We start from the raw sequence: 26,195 nt of genomic DNA, 5'->3' as shown, positions 1-26,195 counted from the left end.
ACGCGGTAGACTTGTTTATGTCTGGATTAGGCCACATAATTTTGGAATGGTCATAGCCCCTCTTTGTGACCATCTATCATTCGATGTCCTTCGGGTCTGGTCCTGAAAACTTAGCTTACATGTCGCTAGAGACATACCCACAGATTTCAGTATCCCTGGAATGTGTGCGGTGGTTCAAGAACAGGTGAATTTTTAAGTGTTCAGCCAACTCGTTGAGAGATCTGCGACGGTTGAGGGCGGACGGGCATGGCTAGATACTCTTAGATTTTTACGACGATCAAGAATATATATATATATTTTATAGTTATGGTTATTTTGATGTGTTGCCAACGGAATGAAAATGTATATACATATATATATATATATATATATATATATATATATATATATATATATATATATATATATATATATATATATGTATATCCTTTGGTGGTGGGTATAAAAATTATGCATAGAGCCTCTCCAAAAGTGCAGCTTATTAATATTCAGGGATTAGATCTCGTTTTGATTCAATACCCATTATACACTACGATATGATATAGAGTGTAGTAGAAGTAGTATCAAATCTATCAGTATTCAATCAAAGGAAGAACAATTGCTGACTTTTGCATCAGCATTCAATTCTCATTGATTAATTTTAAGTGAGGTGATTGCCGAAAATCTAGCCCCCCTTTTGTTCCTAGTGATATTTTTATACCCTACACCACTACTGTGGTACAGGGTATTATAACTTAGTGAATTAGTTTGTGACACCCAAAAGAAAGAGAGATAGACCCATTGATAAGTACACCAATCGACTTTGAATCAATTTCTGATTCGATTTAGCTATGTCCGTCTTGTGTACAAAGTTCAGGTCTCAGTTTTCATCCGATCATCTTCAAATTCGGTACAGGCATATTTTTCGGCCTAGAGACGAAACCTATTGATATTGGAAAAAATTGGTTCAGATCTGGATATAGCTCTCATATGTTCGTCCGATTTTCAGTAATAATGCAATAAAATGGTCATTTGTTAACCGATTCTCTCGAAATTTGGCAGGAAGGATTTTTTTACGACTGTCGACATTACAGGTAAATATCAGAGAAATCGGTTCAGATTTACATATAGCTCTCATATGTATATATCGCCCGAATTTCACTTCTAGAGCCACTGCAAGCAGATTTATTGACCAATCTTGCCAAAATATTGCACAACGATTTCCTAGATGACTACCACAACATACATAGAGTGTGGTCAAAATCGGTTCAGATTTAAATATAGCTCCCATATATATGTTCATCCGATTTTCAGTAATAATGCAATAAAATGGTCATTTGTTAATCGATTCTCTCGAAATTTGGAAGGAAGGATTTTTTTACGACTGACGACATTACTGGTGAATTTCATGGAAATCGGTTCAGTTTTACATATAGCTCTCAGGGAAATCGGTTCAGATTTACAAACAGCTCTCATATGTATATATCGCCGGATTTTCACTTCTAGTGCCACTGCAAGCACATTTATTGACCAATCTTGCCAAAATATTGCACAACGATTTCCTCGATGACTACCACAATATACATAGAGTGTGGTCAAAATCGGTTCAGATTTAGATATAGCTCCCATATATATGTTTGTCCGATTTCCAGTAATATTGCAATAAAATGGTCATTTGTTAACCGATTTGCTCGAAATTCGGCAAGAAGGATTTTCTTATGACTCTCAATATTACTGGTGAATTTCATAGAAATCGGTTCAGATTTAGATATAGCTGTCGTATATGTATATCGCCCGATTTTCACTTCTAGAGCCACTGCAAGCACATTTATTGACCAATCTTGCCAAAATTTTGCACAACGCTTTCCTCGAAAACTACCACAATATACAAAGAGTGTGGTCAAAATGTTATCCGAAGAATCTTTCTCTCAAATACTCCAAGCACTGCCTCATCTGCTTTCACAAGTACCCATGCTTCATGCTTTATGAGCCACTGCAAGCGTATTTATTGGCCAATCTTGCCAAAATTTTGCACAACGCTTTCCTCGACGACTAACACATTATCTGAGAAGTTTGCTCCGAATCGGTTCAGAATTATATATAGCTCCCATATGTACGTTCTTCAGATTTTGGGTAATTTGGCATAATGTTGTCATTTTTCAACCGTAGTTTTTACAGTTTGAACATATTTGCTCAAAATTGGTTCAGAATTGGATAAAGGGTAGGTGTAGGGTATTATACAGTCGGCACCGCCCTACATTTGCCCTTCATTACTGGTTTCATTAATCGCTTCAAGACTTTATACGGTAAATTAATACACCTACCTCTTAACAATTTTGCCTGTATAAAAACAAGCCTCGTCATGTCAACAAAAATCAAGCAAAACAGAGCAAAAATCGATTGAGCCCCCGCTGTTAGCTATCTGCCTAATGGTAAACAAGTATTATCAAGTCAAATTGAATCAAGTCTGAGTAAAATGTAGACCTAACAGGTGTTATGAATTTTAAAAATAAAAATCCAAAGTCTGCATTGAGTGGAGCTACCACAATCGACTCATTGAGTGGTGTTTTTACGCTGAAAACTACGATTGGTGACGCGGCTCTCTAGTTGATAAGAAAGAATGTCGTACAAAAATTGATAGTGCGAAGCTGAGTGCGGCTAACTGTTCCCACTCTCTCTCTCACACAACTTATTGTAGTAGTAATCTTTGCCCCCTTCACAATCAGTCTCACCCAAACCGGCAACACTTAAACACGTCTGCAAAACGACCGAAAACGTGGCGTATAACTCACTCATAAAGCGGAATGTTTAAACGCACTCTAAATCAGTTAATCAATAGAATACCACCTTCGAATTTTCCTGCTCTTGCCAATTGCCAGCTACGACGTTTCATTAGTGCCTCCGTGGAAAATGACAAATTCGTGGTGGTGTTGCAATCAAATAGCCAAACAGAATCGTCGTCCTCATCCTCGTTGGCTCCGTTAAAGTTCCCCAGTGTTTGGCTGCGTGATAATTGTTGTTGTGCCCAATGTTTTCATCCCACATCGAAGTCACGTAAACATGACTGGGATAAATTCGATGTTAATGTTCGAGTTAAGCAGCTACAAGTGAGTTGGGGTGAAGACAGGCGCCGTATCCTAATAAAACCTCGTTTATTTTAATGATCCATAACAGCAACATTTTCATTGTCATTTCCATTTCCATTTTGATTTTCACTTCATAGACAAATGAGCAAACCAAACAATTGATTATCGATTGGAGTGATAATCACCGTTCAGTGTACGATCTCGAATGGTTGCAGGAACGTGCTTTCATCGATGCTCGTCGCCAGGAGTATTTACATGATTTCTATCGTCCCAAACCCAAGCATTGGAGTGGTGCTGATTTTGATAAAGTCACTGAGATTTTTGATTTTCATGATGTCATTAATACGGATGAAGGTTTGTGGTGAATTTTTGTGCATTTTTAAACCCTGGACCATAGTAGAGGCGTATACAAACTTGCCATCCCTTTTGCGTGGGGGTAAAACTAGAGCAACTGTGGTGAAGACAAATTTTCCATAGGATACGATGAGATATACAGAGACACCGGAATATAGGAACAATGAGGTTCTTCATTGTGGTTTATTCACAGCTTGGACTGCTACGGCCTAGCAGGTGCCAAGGGAGGTGTTTACACCCAAGCCAGGCAAGGCAAATTATGCGGCATCAAAGGCCTATAGACTTTTTGGATACAAGCATCAAGCCTATATCAAAAGCAGGTCAGTAAAGAACGCCGAACACTTGGATGTTCATGGATTAGAAGAATTTTCCGATACTAAGAGGTAAACGTTAGCGGTATTCATTAACATCGAAAAACTTTTTGACATTATGAGGACCGATACTTTGATCCAATCCTTAGGCCGAGTGAACTGGATAAGTCACATCCTAATGACATAACCATGGATGACCACCATAAATAGGCTACTACAGATCTTGACTGGAGATATTTGAACCCGTCTGTTATTGCAGACTATGTTATAAAACTTCTATGTGGTAGAAGTCCGAAACAGAATTAGAGGAATGCTGAAAGGGCCTTGATGATGACAAACGACTGTGGTAGACCATGGACTCTGAACGTTACTCTAGAGAAGACTGAACTCTGCCTAGTCACGAGAAAAAGAAATGTGGGCCAAAACGATTTTGATGGGAGTGAGATTGAATAAAATACATCCAGGAGCGTACTGAGAGGGTTCACATGTGATGGGCATTATATCACGGCTCGAAACGGGGCCTCAATCTGTGTTCGTTTGGTTCTATAAAAGCATAATTAGACCAATACTAACTTACGCCTCAGTAGTTTGATGGACTGTTATGTAGAAAACATGCAATAGAAGGAAATGATAACAGATTTTTAGAAGTTGTTCTGGTGAAGGAATCCTTGAGGAATATTTTCGGCGTTACTACAGAAGGAGGCAGACTATCTGGCGCTCCACTTGGCCAATATTTTTCCAGCGTGCCCGGGTCTTGTAATACTCCGAGAGCCTGGCAGGAGGCAAGGGTGGTCGGTGGAGGCTGCCCAGTAAGAGGTTGTGCATAAAATAAAAGAATACTTCAATGCCAAAACGTACACACCGACGTTATGCATTGACATCGTGGGGGCTTTGAACAATGTGCGGACCGACACACTGATCCAATCCCTAGACAAATACCGGGTGGACCGGGTCCTTAGAGACTAGATAAACGATATGCGGACCGACACACTGATCCAATCCCTACACAAATACCGGGTGAACCGGGTCCTTCGAGACTAGATAAACGATGTGCTATGAAACAGGTGTATAAATTGTGTATCAAATGACATTAATATAAGGGAGTACGAGGCATAAGGCACGCCACAGGAGGGCATTTTATCTCCACTCCTAAGGGCGACCACCATAAATGACCTATTACGGATGCTGACTGAGGAGGGACTTGAATCCGTCTGCGTAGCAGGGTAAAAGGTAAGAATCCGAACCAGCTATGCAGAATGGCCGAACTTCGGTGGGACCTTAGAGACTAGATAAACGATTTGCTAAGGAACAGGTGTATAAATTGTGTGTCCTATGACATTAATATAAGGGAGAAAGAGGCATAAAGCACGCCCCAGGAGGGCATTTTATCTCTACTCCTATGGGTGACCACCATAAATGACCTATTACGGATGCTGACTGAGGAGGGATTTGAATCCTTCTGCGTAGCAGGTTAAGAGGTAAGGATCCGAACCAGCCACGCGAAATGGTCTTGCATATGGCATATGATTGGGTTAGACCCAGAGGTCTTAATGTTAACCCAGAGAAGACTTAAATATGCCTGTTCACGAGGAAGGCGAAGGTGGGCCAATTTAACGCACCACGTTTTCTCAATAAACCCATTTCGTTATCTGACAAGGTCAAATACTTAGGTGTGATCTTGGACAGGAAACTGAATTGGAAGTATCACATTCAGCAGCGTACAGAGAAGGCTCACAGATGTTGGGCACTATGTAGACAGGCCGTAGGCTCGAAATGGGGTCTGAACCCGAGGATAGTCCAATGGCGTGATTAGACCAATACTTATTTACGCCTCAGTAGTTTGGTGGACTGCTAAGGAGAAAAAGTGCAACATAAGGACCATACAAAAGTTTCAGAGAATGTGTTGCCTTGGTATAGCCGAGCGATGAAGACCACTCCCACTAGAACACTGGTGACTTTTCTAGATATCTTACCCATTGACATACAGATTAAGTGTGAGGCAGCCACTTCATCCATGAGACTTAAGGCAATGGGAGAATGGATTGAGAATGGGAACAGCTCATACCATCGTGGTATAATCGAGGCGAGGATAGGAAACTTGGAAGGAAGGAAAGAGGTTTCCAATCGGATACCTGTGTTAAACCTTAAGGTCGAGTGCTAGGCACTGCTGCCAGCGGCACATTCTTGGACTGGCGGAAACCTACTATTATCATCTGGAAGATCATGTTACACGGATGGATCAAAGCTAGAGAACAGAATGGACCTGGGGTCTACATCGAGAATCCAGGTACTGAGATCTGTTTTAGACTGGCTGACTATAATACGATCCTGCAGGCGGAGATCCGGGCGATCACGGAATGCGTGAAGTGGTGTGGTGCTAGGACGTCGAGTGTGAACATCTTTAGCGAAAGTAAAATTGCCATAAGGGCAATAACAACCAGGACGGTAAGATCACGAACAGTCTTGCAGTGTAAGAAGGAGATTAACGCCTCCTTAACGCAAAATGCGCATCGTTTAGGTGCCGGGCCATAACGGAGTAAGGGGAAATGAAAGGGCAGACGATTTGGCGGTGAAGGCCAGAGGACTGCCGTCAATAAACTTGGTTAACCTGAAGCCTTTCGGGTCGAAGCAGGAGTGGGCGGCGAATGCGCATGCAACATTGTGGAACAGCGAAACGGTCGGTAGGACGGCGAAAATCCTATGGGGGGATCCAGATCGTGAGAAGACGACGCTATTACTGCAACGAAGCAAGAAGGAGGTTAGTATGGCTATTGGTATCATAACGGGACACATAGGACTACGATCTCACTTATGTAAAATCGGTGCGGCAAGTGATAGCATGTGTAGAGCATGCGGGGAAGATGATCAGACGTTGGAGCATTTCCTTTGTTATTGCCCGGCTTTCGCGTCCAACAGATACTGGTACTTAGGTGGAGACACAATATCAGACATGAAACAACTTAGGGGAGTGGCATTGAAAACAATTTAGGGTTTTGTTAGTAGCACGGAATTCCTAACTTAAAATTTTCTATTTAGAGGTTACTTTAAAGCTTTTAGAGCGCACAACAAGCCGATTACTGGCTTAGGTGTATGTCCATAGTGGCATTGGGCGGATTAATATCTGCACCCTCTTTTCAAACTAACCTAACCTATTGTCATTCGGTTGGGATTATAAATGAGCTAAATCGATTTCGACATAACATCGACTTTCTGATTTGACTTATTGAGTTTGCTATTATTAATCGATTTTGCTGAAACTTAGTATTGGGTTGCCTAAAAAGTAATTGCGGATTTTTTAAAAGAAAATAAATGCATTTTTAATAAAACTTAGAATCAACTTTAATCAAATATATAATTGCCATTTTGTTCGATAACCTTTTGCCATCTTCCTGGCAAATTTAGTATTCCACGCTCATAGAACTTCTGGCCTTTATCTGCAAAAAACTGAACCAAGTGCGATTTAATAGCCTCATCATTGCCGAAAGTTTTACTATTTAAGGAGTTCTGCGAAGATCGAAATAAATGGTAGTCTGATGGTGCAAGGTCAGGGCTATATGGTGGATGCATCAAAAGTTCCCAACCAAGTTTTTTTTGGCGAGTGACCAAAGATGTGTGCGATCTAGCTTTGTCCTGGTGGAATATGACACCTTTACGATTGACCAATTCTGGTCGCTTCTCCTTGATGGCTGTATTCAATATGTCCAATTGTTGACAGTAAACATCCGAATTAATCGTTTGGTTCCTTGGAAGCAGCTCAAAATATACTACACCCTTCCAATCCCACCAAACAGACAGCATAACCCACTTTTGGTGGATATCAGCCTTTGAAGTGGTTTGAGCTGGTTCACCATGCTTGGACCATGATCGTTTTCGACTAACGTTGTTGTAAACAATCCATTTTGCATCTCCAGTTATGATTCGTTTTAAAGACGGATCGAATTCATTGCGTTTAAGGTGCATATCACAAGCGTTGATTCGGTTTGTTAAATGAATTTCTCTCAATACATGTGGTACCCATATTAAAATTGACGCCAAACAAACAAATGTAAACAAAATTTCGCGCACTTTTTTTCTAAAGCAAGCTAAAAGTAACAGCTGATAACTGACAGAAGAAAGAATGCAATTACAGAGTCACAAGCCGTTGAAAAAATTTGTCAACGCCGACTATATGAAAAATCCGCAATTACTTTTTGAGCAACCCAATATACAATAACTGCCTTACGGACCTATTTTTCAATTCAGGGTCTTAATCCCATGGAAATCGGATTTGTTGCCCGATTCCGCTGAAACGGTAATATGTATAAAAGTTTTTTGGACCTGAATCAAATATGATCCAGACCAGCCCCTTTTTGCATATTTTTTAAGGATATTTAGTGGAGTTGTTATAAAAGAGGATGGTATTTTTACTTGTTTTATTTTGAAATTCGTTCATTTCGGTACTAAAAAGTACAAAATCGCCTTTTTCATGGATTTGGTGCAGTGTAAATATGTGGTCCATGGTGGATTTACCAGGACTAAAGCCACACTGGTAGGAGCAAATTATATCCTTGACTTTAATCTTTTCGCAGTACGCTCTAGACGTACTCCTCTGTAGTTGGCACATAACGTGTTGTTCCCTTTCTTGTGTACGGGACGTAGTATGCTGGGGATCTAATCATCGGGTATTCGTCGTTTTAGTCAGATTGCGTAGACGAGCTGATGCATACACAGCTCACAGTGCCAAATTTCAACGAAATTGTCCAATGCATACCTCTCTTATGGCCCCAAGAGGGAGATCGGGAGATATGGCTGCTATATCCAAATATAGACCGAGCTAGTCCATATTGGGATGTCGAAGTATACAGGGTGGCTGATGAAAGCCGCTACCAAAAAAAAATGTAATAACTTTTTTTCTATTTAATAATAATAATTTAATAATTAATTTAATTAATTAATTAATTAATTTAATTAATAATAATTTAATAATTAATTTAATAATTTAATTTAACATGAATAAAAGAAAAATGTATTCCATACACCGAAAAAAAAATGTAGCAATATTCATCATTGTAGCAATATTCATCAGCCACCCTGTATAACACACTGTGCCATGTTTCAAAGAAATCGGGTAATAAGTATGTCTTTTTTTGGACCCAAGAACTTAAATCGGGAGATTGGTATATTTGGCAGCTATACTTATGTATCTCGTATATCCAGTGGCCTAGCACAACTCACTGTGCCAAATGTCATATAAATCGGGTAAAAAAATTGGTTTAAATAGACCCAAAACTTAAATCGTGAGATCGGTATATATGGCGGCTATATCCAAATATCCAACTGGAGGCCACCGTAGCGCCGAGGTTAGCATGTCCGCCTATGGCACTGAACGCCTGGGTTCGAATCCTGGCGAGACCATCAGAAAAAATTTTCAGCGGTGGTTTTCCCCTCCTAATGCTGGCAACATTTTGTGAGGTTCTATGCCATGTAAAACTTCTCTTCAAAGAGGTGTCACACTGCGTCACGCCGTTCGAACTCGGCTATCGGCCCGCTTATCATTGAGCTTAAACTTGAATCGGACTGCACTCATTGATATGTGAAAATATTGCCCCTGTTCCTTAGTGGAATGTTCTGGGGCAAAATTTGCAAATATCCAAATATCGTGCGATCTGAACCATACTTGGTACGGTTGTTAAGAGGCCAAGCACAATGCAAAATACCAGAGCAATCTGGTAATAAAATCTGTCTTAAACGAGCCGATGTGTTACAAACGGAATGACAAAACGACTATACTTCAACATTCGGGGGTGGCTATAAAAAGGTCCAGCGGTGGTTAGGCCCTGATTAATTTGTGACGTCTTTTTTAAATTTGTTAGGAACATTCTGTCGCAATTTGTTGACCCCATTAAATTTCAGCTATTCCAAATTCTCATTTGTAGCCCTCAAGAAATGGCTTGAAGCCTTAGCCATTTATGGAGTGGCCATTATAAGAAACTCCCCCATAGAGAAGACGGTCGTGCGCCAGTTGGCAGAAAGAGTGGGTTTTATACGTCGTACTACATATGGGTAAGCAGAGATAACGAATTATTCATCAATTACCAAACTAGCTTCTCTTTTACTCTATCTACCATTCGCGTCAAGTGAGGAGTTCATTGTGCAATCGAAACCAGGTGCCAAAAATGTAGCCTACCTCTCCGACCCTCTGCCACTGCACACGGATTTGCCCTACTACGAATACAAGCCAAGTTGCAATATTCTACACTGTATGGTGCAATCCAAATCCGTGGGTGGCAGTAATCTCCTGGTGGATGCATTCCACATTGCGGATTGCATGAGAGCTGACTACCCAGAGGATTACAAAATTTTAACGCAGACATTGGTGGACTGGAATGACATTGGCAGTGAGGATGACAAACATTTTCATAACATTTGGCGTGCCCCAGTGATATGGTAAGCCCTGCAAAAACTGCAGTTCACCTCAAAAATGTATTCACATTTGCATTCATTTCACAATATTTTCATTCTGCGAATTAAATGCCATTGGAATGGTGGTAGTAATAACAGGTTTTAGGGATTAAAGGCCCTTAGGAGGGAGCTTCTGTGCATATGGTATATGTTGTTGGTAAAAGCTTAGGAAACCCTAGGTCCTGGCCGGGATTTAAATTTGTTTTTGTTATATTGTGTGTGTTTGTGCAATGCACTTTTGAATAATTTATTGTCAAAAACATTATGTCAGTCGGTGTTGCTTTGGCCAAAACAGCCATTTTTTTAATCCCTCAACACGGCCAGCGGCAAAGGCTGTTAGTGCGAATCATTTGCAAGTGGAATTGCAAGTGATGTCGATTTTTTATGCTAAACTATTCATGGCTGAGAACAAAGGATTTGAGGGACACAGTGTTTGGAGAGAGAATAAAGTAAGACATGGAATTTTTATAAAAAAAAATTTGTGACATTCTTTTCTACGAAAAAATCAAAAATCGAGAAAATTATTATGAAAATTTAAGTTTAACAAATTTAAAATGTTTATAAATCTAAGGACGATTTTGCATACCCCCCACCGAAGGACGGTGAGGTTCAATTCCGCTCTAATTTGGAACAACAAGTTGTCCAAAAAAATGCAAATAAGCCATGAACATTGCATTTGACAACAGAGGCAAACTTCTCTGGAATCAATGAGTGACGTCCGATTCAAGTTTAAGCTCAATGATAAGGGGCCCCCTTTTTATAGCCGAGTCTGAACGTCGTGCCGCAGAGCGGCAACTCTTTAGAAAGAAGTTTTTACATGGCAAAATACCTCACAAATGTAGCCAGCATTGGGAGAGGATAACCACCGCTGGAAAATCTATTCTGATGTTCTCGGCAGGATTTGAACCCTGGCGTTAAGCATCTTAAGCGGACATGTTAACCTCTGCCTTACGTTGCCAAGTTGTGATGCTCTCTCGATATTCGTGTCGAGTATAGTCCGATATTCCGATTTCGGGTCTAGAGTATAGCTGAGAAACTATCGAAATTCGTAAGATTCGATATTTCTTATAATAACTATTGATAGATCACCTATATCAGTTTATACCGTAGGAGTATCAATGCATGAACGGATTAAAACCACATTCAATAAAGGATTGGATACCATGAGAGAAATCATTGCACAAAATGTTAGCCTAAGCGGATGAAAATTGCGCCCTCTATAGGCTCAAGAAGTACATTAAAAACGGGACATTTAGCAGGGAAGCTGTTTCAGCTTATGGGCCGATTCGAACGACACTTGAAATACTCAACAAGAAGGACAATTGAATAAGGTATGATTGTGTTGCACTCATGAACAGATCGCTAATTTTTGGTTAAATTTTACAAATAGTGTAACTTTGCTGATAATATTTATAGGAAAAAAATTCAATAAATTTTCAGCTAAAAACAAAAATATTGATAGTGTCATCGCTAATGAGCCAGCTCTAGTCTGGAGTTCATAAAAAACTCATTTATTATTCGATTTTGCTGAAATTGAAAACACATAGACCTATATACCCATTCTTTCCGTTTTTATACCCACCACTGAAGAATGGTGGTATATTCATTTTCAGTTTGCAACACATCGAAATATCAATTTCCAACCCCATCTTCTTCTTATATAAAAATCAATTTGTGTTTGTTTGTTTGTCTGTTCCATATAGATTCAAAAACAGCTGAACCGATTTTCTTGAAATTTTCACAGATGGTGCATAATGATCCCGTGGTAAAAATAGGGTACTACATTTTTTGCTTTCTGAAGGGCGGCCGAACCCTCCCCGTAACCATAATTTTCGGAAACGCGAGATCTCTGAAATGGGTAGTGCGATTTATAGAAATTTTGTGTGCTCTCTCATTCCGGATGGGGTACCTAGGGGGGACGCCCCACCCCCAAAACCTACCAAATATAAAGACCAATCACGACAATATGGGATTCAAATGGGATTCAGATTTCCAATTTGCAGACCAAGTGTAAGGAGGACCAACCCAAACCCCAAAAATACCCCCGGGCATATTTACAGACAATGGCCATATGGACCTAAAATGAAACGTATTTGAGAGTATAATACGAATCTGATATCCAAATGTGAGACCAAGTTTCTGGGGGTTCACCCCTTCACCAAAAAGGACATATATTGACCATGCCAATATGGGGCTCAAATAAAAGGTATTTGAGTATAGAATACGAATGCGATATTCAAATGCGGGACTAAGTGTTTTGATGGGCCGACCAAAAAATCCCCCCAAAGACGATAAATATACGACCATAGCAATATTGGGCTCAAATGAAAAGTTTTTGGTAGTAGACAACAAATCTGATATCAACATTCCGGACAAACTGTCTAAGGGATGACCCACCATAAAGTCCGATATCTCGATTTCAGGTCTTGGTCCCATAAAAGGCGCTTTTATTGTCCGATTTCGCCGAAATTTAGGACAATAAGTTGTGTTATGGCCCTCGATATCCTTCTTGAAGACATCCAGTTCGGTATAGATTTGGATATAGCTGCCATATAGACCAATCTTTCGATTTAAGGTATTAACCCTATAAATAGCGTATTTTTTATCAGATATCGACGAAATTTAACACAGTGTCTTATGATAGGCTTTCCGACATCCGTGTCCTATATGCTTCAGATTGGTCTATATTTGGATATAGCTGCCAAAAATACCAATATTGAATTAAAATTGTACAGTGACTTGTGTTTATTAGGTCGGTGGAGACTGCCCTGAACGAGGTTGTGCATAAAATAGAAGAATTCTTCGATGCCAAAAAGTACACACATGCATTGACATCGAGGGGGCTTTTAACGATGTGCGGCCCGACACACTAATCCAATCCTTAGACCAGTACCGGGCGGACCCCGTTCTTAGAGACTGGATGTGTCCCATGGCATAAATATATTAGGGGGAAAGTGGCACAATACACTCCACAGGGGGCATTTTATCGCCACTCCTATGGGTGATCACCATAAATGACCTTTAACGGATGTTGACTGAGGAGTGATTTGAACCCGTCTGCTACGCAAACGAAGTCATAATAAGGGCTGCGGAGTGTAGCCCTCGACCCCGGGTCGGAGTCTAAGTCAGAGTGGGAGTATTAAGGCGGATTTGGAGAGCGGTTCGGAGTCGGGGTTAACGTGCTAAACTCCGAACCAAACTCCGACTCCGACTCCGGCTCAATATTCCGACTTCGACTCGGGCCTCACTTCTAAGGGGTAAGGATCCGAACCAGGTATGCAGAAGGGCCGAAAGTGTCTTGCATATGGCATATAACTGGGCAACACCCAGAGGTCTCAATGTAAAATATGCCTGTTTACGAGGAAGACGAAGGTGTGCCAATTTAACGCACCACGTTCCCTCAACGAAACAATTTCGATATCTGACAAGGCGAAATACTTAGGTGTGATCTTGGGCAGGAAACTGAATTGAAGGTGTCACATTCAGAAGAGTGCTGAGAAGGCTCACAGATATAGGCTCGAAATGGGGCCTGAATCCGAGGATAGTCCACTATACAGAAGCGTGATTAGACCAATACTAACTTACACCTCAGTAGTTTGGTGGACTGCTATGGAGAAAAAGCACAATATGAGGAAAAAAAGTCCACTAGGGCACTGAAGACTATTCTAGATATCCGACCCACTGACATGCAGATTAAGTGGGAGGCAGCCACTGCGGCTATGAGACTTAAGGATGAATTGAGGATGGGAGCAGCTCATACCATCGCGGTATAATCAAGACGACGACAGGAAACCTGAAAGGAAGGAAAGAGGTTTCCGATCGGATACCTAAGATGAACCTTGGAAGTCGAGTGCGAGGCACTGCTGCCAGCGGCACACTCTTGGATTGACGGAACCCTAGTATTGTCATCTGGAAGATTATGTTACACGGATGGATCAAAGCTAGAGGATAGAGTAGACCGTTCCTACAGGCGGGGATCCGGAATGCGTGAGGTGGTGTGGTGCTAACGCGAGGACGTCGAGTGTGAACAACTTTGCGGACAGTAAAATTGCCATAAGGGCAATAACAACCAGGACGGTAAAGTCACCAATAGTCTTGCAGTGTATGAAGATGACAAAGTCCGCATCGTTTGGGTGGCGGGCCATAAGGAGTTAGGGAGAATGAAAGGGACGATTTGGCGGTGAAGGCCAGAGAAGAGCTGTCATTAAACTTGGTTAACCCGAAGCCTTTCGGGTCGACGCAGTCCGAGTTGAGAGTGTGGGCGATGAATGCGCATGCAATCCTGTGGAACAGCGAAACGGTGTGTAGGACGGCAAAAATTCTATGGGGGGATCCAGATCGTGAGAAGACAAGGCTATTACTGAAAGGAAGTAAGAAGGAGTTAAGTTTAGCTACTGGTATCATAACAAGGCACATAGGACTACAAGCTCACTTATGTAAAATTGGTGCGCCAAGTGAGAGCATGTGTAGGTCATGCGGGGAAGGTGATAAGACATTGGAGCATTTCCTTTGTCATTGCCCGGCTTTCCCATCTAGCGGATGCCGAAACTTAGGTGGGGACACAATACCAGACATGTACCAACTAAAGGGCGTGTCATGGAAAACAATTAAGGATTCTGTAAGTAGCACGGAACTCCAAACATAGATTTTCTTTTTCGAGGTTACTTTTTAGTTTTTAGGGTGCACATCAAGCCGATTACTGGTTTAGGTGTATGTAACTAGTGGCATGGGGCAGATTAATATCTGCACCCTCTTTTAACCCTAACCTAACCCTTTCAATGTCCGTGCCAAATATGGTACAAATCGGACCATGTTTCGATATAGCTACTATGGGTGCATTAATAATGCGTTTTTCTTCGGATTATGATGAAAGGTTATTTACATATATACCGGAGATGGTGGGTATCCATCATCCGACCAGCATATGTCCAGATCACTCTATATTTAGATATAGCTGCCATATAGACCGATCATGCAAGTGAGGGTCTTAATCCCACAAAATCCGTATTTGTTGCCCGATTTCGCTGAAACTGTGACTTGTATAAGAGTTTTCGGGACCTGAATCAAATATAATCCAGATCAGCCCCCATTTCCTTATTACTATCTATGTGGCAGTGGAGTTGTTATAAAATATGGTGGTCAATTTATCTATGGTGGTGGGTATCCAAAGTTCTTCAAGGCCGAACTTAAGAAATTTTTACTTGTTTTTATACCCTCCACCATAGGATGGGGGTATACTAATTTCGTCATTCTGTTTTTAACTCCTCAAAACATTCGTCTAGGCCCCATAAAGTATATATATTCTTGATCGTCATGAAGTCGCACTAGCCCTGTCCGTCCGTCTATCTGTCGAAAGCACGCTAACTTTCGAAGGAGTAAAGCTGGCCGCTTGAAATTTTGCACAAATACTTCTCATTAGTGTAGGTCGGTTGGGATTGTAAATAGGCTATACCGGTCCACGTTTTGATATAGCTGCCATATAAACCGATCTGGGATATTGATTTAGAGGGCACAATTCTTATCCGATTTGGCTGAAATTTTGCATGAGGTGGTTTATTTTGACTTCCTGTTATTAGTGTAATCCTTAGTTTGCTTATTACTTTTTTTTTAATTTAAGGACACTGTGCTTTCCCAATTACAACGATATCATCCTGTGTAACAGAAGTGCATAAACAAGTCCTTTTCCTATTGCCTCCAAAGACAGCAACATGTGCGGTTGCAACAGACAACGTCGTTGTTGTAGTTCCCTATTCCCTATTGTTTTCGCAAATATGGTGGATGGGTGATTTAAGAAAGGGGAGGGTAAAGGAAGTTTCAATACCAAAGAATAATACTGGGTTCATAGAATGTTGCACTCTGTTTACTCAACAACGACAACAGTTCAACCAAGGAACAGTACACACACATAAACGAAGGACAAAAATCGATTTTCAATTTATTTATTGCTAAGAGTTTATTCCCTGGTGTTCCATCTTATTTCCTTGTTCGGCGTCATTGGCAAGACGGCGAGTAGACATGGAAATATGCTTCTATATGGCAGGGTGCTGATGAGAAAGGAAGGGCGGTGTTGGTGTATGGTTACATTCCAATACATTTTATCGCTTTGACACTTCATTTGCGATAGCACATCACTTTACAACTTGACTCGCGACGCAGCTTGACTTTCAGTCCCACTGCGCCTTACTCATTTGAACAAACAATTCCTATGTACGCGGGAGGGAGCCTACGCCACACTTGCTTGTTACATAGGTGTGCGATGGTGGGTGGTCTGTTTCCGCATAAAATCTCTCAAAATCATTTTTGAAGAGTTTTTTTTTTTTGGGGGGTACTTAGTCACAGTATAACGATTGAAGCTTTTGGTGTTTAGATGGAAATGTTTAAAGAAGAAGACCATGGTTAATTACACAAACTTTCCATGGAAAATGTCAATACAATATTCCATGGAAATTTAATTTTGAAAAAATTAGCTTTTTGAGTTTTGAGGCGCTAGTTCGGTCATTTTGCTCAAAGTACGGTATTAACGAGAGGACATCGAATTTTAATATCGCGAAGGGGTCGAGTGACAATTTCTTTGTAGACAGTAAACTAGCCATCAAGGCAATAACAACGATGACATTTGTTGTTGTTTTAACCATATTTGCATGTGGGAGTAGCGATCCTCGCCAAGCTCATATAGGTGAGCAAGCTCGTTCTGGCCAATAGGAGCGATCGCCACGGGAACATAATGGCCATTGGTTATTTAAAAGCGCCAATAACTTGCCTTGTCAAATCGGCCATCATAGGCCTCTCACTGAGACTCTCCGTTCGATATCGCTGACTGTCCGAGACTGCAGTAGCAGCTTTTCCGTGTGGAGCAGCTTCTCAGTAACTTCCAACTAAGCTTCTCATAATTATGATGAACACCACACAGAACGAACTGTCTTGGAGTATGAAGAGGACATTAACGCCTTCTCCGTGACTGGCACGATCCGCATTCTTTGAGCGCCGGGCCACAGCGGAGTAAGGAGGAATGAAAGAGCAGACTATTTGACCGTAAAGGTCAAAAAACTTCAATCTTTAAACTTGTTTAATCCGAAGCATTTCGGTACAACTTATTCAGAATTAAGAGAATGGGCTGCGAACGCGTATGTAACACTGTCCGTGGGGAAGATGATAAGACGTTGGAGCATTTCCTAGCACTTAGGTGGGGACTTAATACTAGACATGAACCGACTTAGGGCCGAGGTTTGGAGAACAATTAAGATATTTGGGATCAGCACGAAATTCACGATTTAGATTTTTTTCGAGGCAACATTTTAGTATTTAGATCGCAGAACAAGCCGATTACTGGCTTAGGTGTTTGCCCATAGTGGTGGACCAATAACCGCACCTTTTTTTCAAACTAGCTTTACCTAATGGCAGTTTCTGCTGGGTTATCAAAGGCCAGCAATTCCTTCGTTCTCATTCGGTCGACGGTAGGCCAGAGTGTCCTGACATATCAGCATCCATCAACAGAGTCCCACTTCGCCACTGTCTCCGCACTGGACAACTCTTCTACTATTCACTAGTTCGACAAGTGTCACGTGTAGAAGACCAGAGCCTCTCTTGACATATTCATCTGCCCTATGATTTCCTGGAGTACCTTTTGTGCACGGGAATCCATGTTAGCACTATATGGTTAGCCCGCTATCTATTTACGGATTCCACGCCCTTTGAACCCACTATCCTCGAACTCAAACACCTTTATGGCCGCAAAATAAATCCTGAGTATCGAGGTCGGTTAATCCCTTCCCAGCATTTCCTTTGCGTCTGTCGTTATGGTATAGACCTCTGCCTGAAAGATCTGACACTCATCCTTAGACACACCGGCATACGGATGTTGAGTGTCTTGGAACATACTTCCAATACAGTTCTTGACTACATCTTGAAGCCATCTGTGAAGACCGAGGTCTCATTCTCTTCAAATACAGCATTTCTCTCCTCTTCGTCATTAAAGCAATCCGAATACCCTTTTTCGAATCGGTCTCGGTGCCAGGTAGTCTGAGACTTTCCTCAGTCTAGCCACCACGTCCACAGTGTCTAGAATTGAACCGTGGCGGTATCCCCTCTCCTTCAGCATATCGTGTTTCCTCTGCTTAAGCGATAACTTGGCGGCACAGTTTTGAGAATAGACTTTAATGGGTTGGATATCCTGCGGTATCGACCCAGGTCAGTCTCTGCACCTTCTACGACTCCAAGTAGCGAGTCCTCTTTTACATAGTCTTCCACCATATAACAGTACTGATCCCCCTGGTATCCCCCACTTCCTACCGAACATCCTCCTGCTGCAGTAATAAGCGCAAATCGCTTTCGGCGTTTTTCAGTCCTTTTCATTTTACGACACGGTTTCGGGTGGAGGACTTGATATTATCTATATTTCGTTTATTCTAGGATTCGTTTATCACTAGGTTCCAGAGAATCGTCGAAAACACCCCACTTTGAGGCGTTCTCCTTGCCTTCTGATCACACTATTCCAAAGTCTACATTAATAATGTAGCATACAATCCGTCTATCGGGAGAAACTTGGGTGGACCCCCATACGGTACAGGGCAGCGAATAACGATCCTATCTCCACGTTACTAAATTTAATTAAGTATTCAGGAAGGCTGCCATCGCGGTCTGCTTTGGTTGGAAAGACTTCTGGACTTGTGGAAGGAAGTCCCCACCGACCTACCCTACAGGTTTTCATGTATGTATGTTGGGCCACACTGAAGTTCTCCAGCATCAATCCCTCCCTCATTTTCATCTCTCAGTCTTTGTAGTGTTTTGAACAAAACAACAACTTGCGAATGTCAAATCTGCTTAGTCAGACAAGTTTTCAAAGAAATGAGAAACTAAGAGGAACTCCTTCTCACTGCCAGTGCGGGACACACACACAGTAAATTTTCTGCAATCTCTTCTTCTTCGATATCCGCACAGCTTCGGCCGAAGTCGTTACTGGTAACCTTCAGTCTGTCATGATGAACACAATGACTCAGACATCAGTTGCAGCCAGCGACTGCAAAACGGTAGATCTCTTCAAGTCCAAATTAGACCACATAAATTTTCCATCGCATCCCCTGATATAGAGGGTGACGTAACCTGGCACGCCGTCCTTTCTTTAGTATCAGACCACCTCCCCATAATTCTCATCATCGATCGATGGTGAGAATTGCTCGAGCATCAGCACGGATTTCGAAGATTGAAAACATTTGCCGCGGCTTCCGTCGTCCCTCTTATGTCGCTCCAGCCAGGGCTGAATCGCTGGGTCGCGAATTATCTGTATGGTCGCCAGTTATTTGTGGAAATTAGTCGAAGCATCGTAGAGTGAAACAGGAAGTTCCCCAAGACAGGGTGATATCTCGGGCACTGATTAACATCTACATATCCTCCATTCCACTCTCCACCCAGACGGCATAGAGATCGTATCATATGCGGACGATTGTACAATAATGGATGAGAATTATTATGCTATTAAAGCTATATCAAGTTATAGTCCGATTCGGACCATAAGTGAATTGAATGTTGGAGACCATAGTAGAAGTCATTGTGTAAAATTTCAGTCCTTTCCGATAAGAATTGCCCCTTGTAGGGGCTCAAGAAGTAGAATCGGGAGATCGGTTTATATGGGGGCTGTGTCAGACTAAATATCGATTCAGACTATATTGAACACGTATGCTAAAGGTAACGGGGAAATCCGTCGTACAAAATTTCAGCCAAATCGGATAAGAATTGCGCCCTCTAGAGGCTTAAGAAGTCAAGATTCAAGATGGGTTTATATGGCAGCTATATCAGGTTATTCACCGATTTGAACAATACATGATATAGTTGTTGGAAGTCATAGCGAAACACGTCGTGCAAAATTTCATTCCAATTGGGTAAGAATTGCGCCCTCTAGAGGCTCAAGAAGTCAAGACCCAAGATAGGTTTATATGACAGTTATATCCGGTTATATACCGATTTGTACCATACTTAGTACCGTTGTTGGAAGTTATAAAAAACACTTCATGCAAAATTTTAGCCAAATCGGATAAAAATTGTGCTCTCTAGTGGCTCATGAAGTCAAGATCCCAGATCGGTTTATATAGCAGCTATATGAGGTTATATACCGATTTGAACCATACTTAGAACAGTTGTTAGAAGACATTACAAAACACTTCATGCAAAATTTTAGCCAAATCGGAAAAAATTTTACCTTCTAGTGGCTCAAGAAATCAAAATTCAATATCGGTTTATATAGCGATTATATGAGGTTATATACTGATTTGATCTACAATTAGCACAGTTGTTAGAAGTCATAACAAAACACTTCATGCTAAATTTACGCCAAATCGGATAAAAATTGCGCCCTCTAGTGGCTCAAGAAATCAAAATCCAAGATCGGTTTATATCGCAGCTATATCAGGTTAATGACCGATTTGAATCATACTTAGAACCGTTGTTGGAAGTTATAACAAAACACTTTGTGATTAATTTCAGCCAAATCGGATGAGAATTGCGTCCTCTAGTGGCTGAAGAAGTCAAAATCCAAGATCGGTTTATATGGCAGCTTTATCAGGTTATGGACCGATTTGAACCATACTGAACACAGTTGTAGGAAGTCATTACAAAACACTTCATGCATTCAGCCAATTCGGGTGAGAATTTCGCCCTCTAGTGGCTCAAGAAGTCAAGATCCAAGCTCGGTTTATATGGCAGCCATATCAACACATGAACCTATATGGCCCATTTACAGTCCCTATCGACCTAAACTGATAAGAAGAATTTGTGCGAAATTTCAAGTGCCTAGCTTTACTCCTTCGAAAGTTAGCATGCTTTTGACAGACAGACGGACATGGCTAGATCGACTTAAAATGTTAAGACCATCAAGAATATATATACTTTATGGGGTCTTAGACGAATATTTCAAGGTGTTACAAACGCAATGACGAAATTAGTATACCCCCATCCCATGGTGGAGGGTATGAAAAAGGGGTTTTATAAACTCATTATTTGAACGGTAAGAGAACCTGTGTTGGGAAAAGCCGGTTTATTCATCATCTTAAATATTTCACAGCAATGCCAGAGTAACTACAAGAAACTCTTGCATCATCGCCGGGATGATTGCGTCCGATCAGGCCGATTTAAATGGCTGGAATGTGGGAATCGCCCAGACTATCTTCACGACAATGTCACCCATAGGGTCTTCCGTAAATGCAGCTCCATCAGGTATTGCAATATCTTGATCGCCGAACTCCACCCGGACCAGTTCATCCTAACCAGTAGTTGCATCGTCTCCACGTTCCTCTCAGTTTATATTCATTGCATTTGTTTCTAACACCTAGACGGAAGAGAGATGGACCCATTGATAAGTATACCGATCGACTCAGAAGCACTTTCTGATTCGATTTAGCCATGTCCGTCTGTATGTCTGTCCATGTTAATTTGTGTACTAGTCGCAGTTTTCTTTGGATCGTCTTCAAATTTGGTAAGGGCATGTTTTTCGGCCTAGCGACGAAGCCTATTAAAATTGGAAAAAATCGGTTCAGATTTGGATATAGCTCTCATATACATGTTCGTCCGATTTGCAGTAATACTGCAATAAAATGGTCACTTGTTAACCGATTCTATCGAAATTTGGCAGGAAGGATTTTCTTATGACTACCGACATTGCCGGTGAATTTCATAGAAATCGGTTCAGATTTGGATATAGCTCCCATATATATATTCGTCCGATTTGCAGTAATAATGCAATAAAATGGTCATTTGTTTAACGATTCTTTAGGAAGAATTTTCTCTTGACTCTCAACATTAGTGGTGAATTTCATGGAAATCGGTTAAGATTAAGATATAGCTCTCATATATATATATATATATATATATCGCCCGATTTTTACTCCTGGAGCCATTGCAAGCGCATTTATGGACCAATCTTCCCAAAACTTCGAACAACGCTTTCTTCGACGACTGTAACCGTATCTGAGAAGTTTTCTCCAAAATCGGTTCAGATTTGGATATAGCTCCCATATATATGTTCGTCCGATTTCCAGTAATACTGCAATAAAATGGTCATTTGTTAACCGATTCTCTTGAAATTCGGCAGGAAGGATTTTCTTATGACTCTCGATATTACTGGCGAATTTCATAGAAATCGGCTTAGATTTACATATAGCTGTCATATATGTATATCGCCAGATTTTCACACCAAGAGCCGCTGCAAGCGCATTATTTGACCAATCTTGCCAAAATTTTGCACTACACTTTCCTCGACGACTATCTGAGAAGTTTGCTTGAAATCGGTTCAGATTTGGATATAGCTCCCATATATATGTTCGTCAGATTTTGGGTAATTTGCAAACATGTTGTCATTTGTCACCCGTAGTTATTACCGTTGAACATGTTTGATCGCCGAGGTCCATCAAAATTGGTTCAGAATTGGATATAGCTCCCACATTGTACTTATAGGGTAGGTGTAGGGTATTATACAGTCGGCACCGCCCGACTTTTGCCCTTCCTTACTGTTCTGAAAAAATAGGTTTCGATGAAATTTTCTATGAAAATTCCATATTAGCGAAATTTTCTAAAATTAAAATTTTGATTTTGTCAAAATTTTCTATGAAAATTGAGTTTCAACGGAATTTTCTAAAAAAATCAAATTTTAACGAAAATGTATATGGAAATCCAGTTAAGAGGAAGCTTAAGGGAAATTCAAATATGGCAAAATAAAATGTTGTGGTGTGGAAATGTTGACCACTTTTTTGTGTAAAAAAATCACAATTTTTTTTTACTTCTTTTTTACTGTGCTTAGATTTTGTCTCCCGTTGGGTAAAGTTTTTCAATTTTCTGCCCTTCGATTCATATTTTTTATGATTGAGGTTTTATGCTACTGATTTCTTTCCCATCATTCTCATTGTTATGACAATAATCGCCATCGTCGTCATCATCAACATGATCAGCATCATTAATTTTGACTACTTTTTTTTATTTTTATGATGACTTTGTCATTGAATTGAGTTTCTTTTTTTTGTGACCATAACCATCTTTTACAGTTTAGACAATGACGGAAATTATACGCGCATAAATCACAGTATACCTCAACGTGACAGCCATTTTTCGGTGCCGCTGGATGCCGTAATACCATGGTATGAGGCCTATGCGAAATTTGTACGGCTGGCTCGGGAGGATGCCCACTCGTTTAAGACGAAGCCTGGTGATGTGTTGACTTTCAATAATATTCGTCTGTTGCACGGCCGCACCGGCTACGATGACACCGAGGAGAATGTACGATACATTGTGGGTGCCTACTTGGACTGGGACATAATTTATTCCAAGTTGAGGGTATTGAAAACGCAAGCGGGAGGATTTTGAGAAGGAAATTGGAGAAAAGCAGTCAAGCAAGTCACAATACAAACAAAGAAAAATATTGGAAAATCTGGTGTTTGCTTAACGTTCCTTACTTTAAGAAGAAAACTTGTTTAAAATGTTAAAGAGTTGGAAATTTAAAGATGTTTTATTTCAGTTTACATTTACAGAATACATTTTTATGATGTTGACTTTAAAAAGCAACACTGAAAAACTCAAATTATCCTTTATTATCCTTGACTGAGTTAACTATATGTAAGCGTGTTTGTTTGTATGGTTTTTGTGCATGTGGTACTTTCGCTGTTTGACTAATGTGATAAATTGCCTGTGAAAAGCAAGTGATTGACATAAAATTCGCTACCATGGTTTCTTCAGTGTGATGTGAAACGAAATTATACGCGCCGTTTTCCACTCCTTTTATTCGCAGCTTTTTGTTGTGTACTTTGTGTTTTTTTTTTGTTAACAAATTGGCTTAAGTTTTTGACAACAGTGAAGGATGTTTTCATGCCACCAGTCAGGGAACACAGCACCCATCATCAGGATTGACAGAAACCGCAGGTTCATTTATTCTCCAGGAAACTGTCTGAAAAATGTTGTTGTGAAAAAGCATGCATTCGCGGTTTTTTAATGGTTTCACTGTCGTCTTCAAAACTTTACAGCCATATGTTGCTGTGGCTTTTTGTTTTCGTAAAACACGGAATTACTTTAAGACCCTTGCTTCTGGTGGTTCTTTGGTCAAGAACGCTTTAAGATAATAAAGAAATGGTAACTGTATGATAATTTTGGTAAAACTTCCAGTTCAATAAATTCTTGGAGATGGAGTTGAATGTTTGTCTTTCGTCGTTCGAAACGGAGTTATATCTATGCGCCTATAAAGGCGGTATTTTATGTAGGTGTAAGCCACACATGGCATTAGACTTGCCAAATGGTCGGGATTATCCCGACTTTCTGTGGCTATCGCGACTCCTGACTATTCGACAAAAAACAAGTAAGAGCGTGCTAAGTTCGCCATGGATCGCATTTGTCGAGTTCTATGGTATCTCTTCTTAAGCAAACAAAGAATATTGAATAAAAACTGTTATACTATTGGAGCTATATCAAGTTGTAGTCCGATTCGGACCATAAATTAATGCTGACAAAATTTCAGTCAGATCGGATAAGAATTGCACCCGCTAGACGCTCAAGAAGTCAAGATCCCAGATCGGTTTATATATCAGCTATATCAAAACGTGACCCGATTTGGCCTATTTGCAATCCCAACCGACCTATGAAATAAATGCTGAACATTGTAGAAGTCATCGTGCAATATTTCACTTCATTCGGAAAAGAATTGCGCCTTACTCGAAAGTATAAAAACGAGGGTCCATGCGTGTTGCCATAAGCTCGCTACTGTTTTTCCAGATTGCACTATAGGAGTGAAACTTGGTATTTAGGAAAGTCGTTTTATTTCATTTGGGTATTTCGTCTTCGTATTTTTAATCCGATAGAATGATAAGTTCTATAAACTGCTTTAAAATTAGTGCCAAGTATGGGTCCAGCTTTCGGTATGGATCCAATATTGACCTCCTTCCGGTATAACCCCTTGAAGGCACAAATAGTATGTTATTTATCCGATTTCCTATTTGTCTGTCCGTCCTTTTGATATCGAACCTAGAGAGAGAAAGGGAAGAAAAAAGGAAAATGTGAGACCTCGTACTAGAGGTTATACACGTAAAAAAGAAAAAGACGGGAGGAGTCCAAAACCCCGAGCGGGGAGTGAAAATCGCGCGTCCCTACGCAAGCACGGATCTACCTACGCCGGAGTCCATGGCACCCTCCGTCGGAACTATCCTGTTCCCTCAACAAACCTCAGGAGAGATACCAGAGGTACGTTCGTAAGTTCACCCAGATTACAGAAAAACGACTCCCCAGAAAGGAGAGCCTAACGTCTCTGCAGAGCCGGACAGGAACACAGCAAGTGCTTATTAGTCTCCTCCTCATTCTCATCGAGCCAACTCCTACAGAAATCATAGTGCGGTATCCCCATGCGCGACGCCATGCGGATATGACCCCTATCAAAGTACACATCGACCTCTTATCGAATGGCAGGAACTCCCTCGTCCTCCTCCTGTCATAACCATAGCGCCTTCGCAGTCCGGCAACCATCTACCGAGTCTCACCTCGCCACCGACGCCGCCCTGGCCATTCCATCTACTGTGTTCAGTAGCTCGACAAATGGCACTTAGGCAAGACCGATGATTGGTCCACCCGGCGGAGACGAACCCATTATGGCGCAACGCTACTTCTTACTGATATGGGAATTGTATAAATTGCCATATAATTTCAGATATGGATGTAGGTTAGATTATGTTAGGTTTAAGTCGCAATCTGCCATCCGACTCACATACGTTTTCGTCCATCGTGATAGCGCAGGAACAGAAGAAGGAGATGCCTTCTAGTTCCTACCATTGAACCATCCAAATCGCTTTAAAAAGCCCAAAAACTTGCGAATGTTTACATCCGCCTAATCAGACAGTTCTCAAAGAAATGATAAACTGAAATGGAACTATTTCTGACCGCAAGTGCGGGACTCACACACAAAAGGTGTTCTCTCTAGTCTCTTCTTCTTCGATGTCCTCACAGCTTCTGCAAAAGTCTTTGCTGGCAACCTTTAGTCTGTCTGCATGTTTTCCGATTAGACAGCGAC

General features: G+C 41.0%; 1 protein-coding gene across 1 annotated transcript; it reads left to right on the top strand.

The window, feature by feature from the left end:
- The first annotated feature begins 2,716 nt into the window (after nucleotides 1–2,716).
- Nucleotides 2,717–23,684, top strand: LOC106088752 (gamma-butyrobetaine dioxygenase). The gene is made up of 5 exons (XM_013254420.2): nucleotides 2,717–3,086; nucleotides 3,203–3,419; nucleotides 9,646–9,772; nucleotides 9,848–10,156; nucleotides 23,197–23,684. Exons 1-5 carry the CDS (start codon nucleotides 2,784–2,786, stop codon nucleotides 23,513–23,515), a joined length of 1,275 nt encoding a protein of 424 aa, XP_013109874.2. The 5' UTR covers nucleotides 2,717–2,783; the 3' UTR covers nucleotides 23,516–23,684.
- The last annotated feature ends 2,511 nt before the right edge of the window (nucleotides 23,685–26,195 follow it).

This window comes from Stomoxys calcitrans, chromosome 4 (assembly GCF_963082655.1).
Source record: "Stomoxys calcitrans chromosome 4, idStoCalc2.1, whole genome shotgun sequence".
Classification (NCBI taxonomy): domain Eukaryota; kingdom Metazoa; phylum Arthropoda; class Insecta; order Diptera; family Muscidae; genus Stomoxys; species Stomoxys calcitrans.
This window is presented reverse-complemented; position numbering and strand designations above follow the sequence as displayed.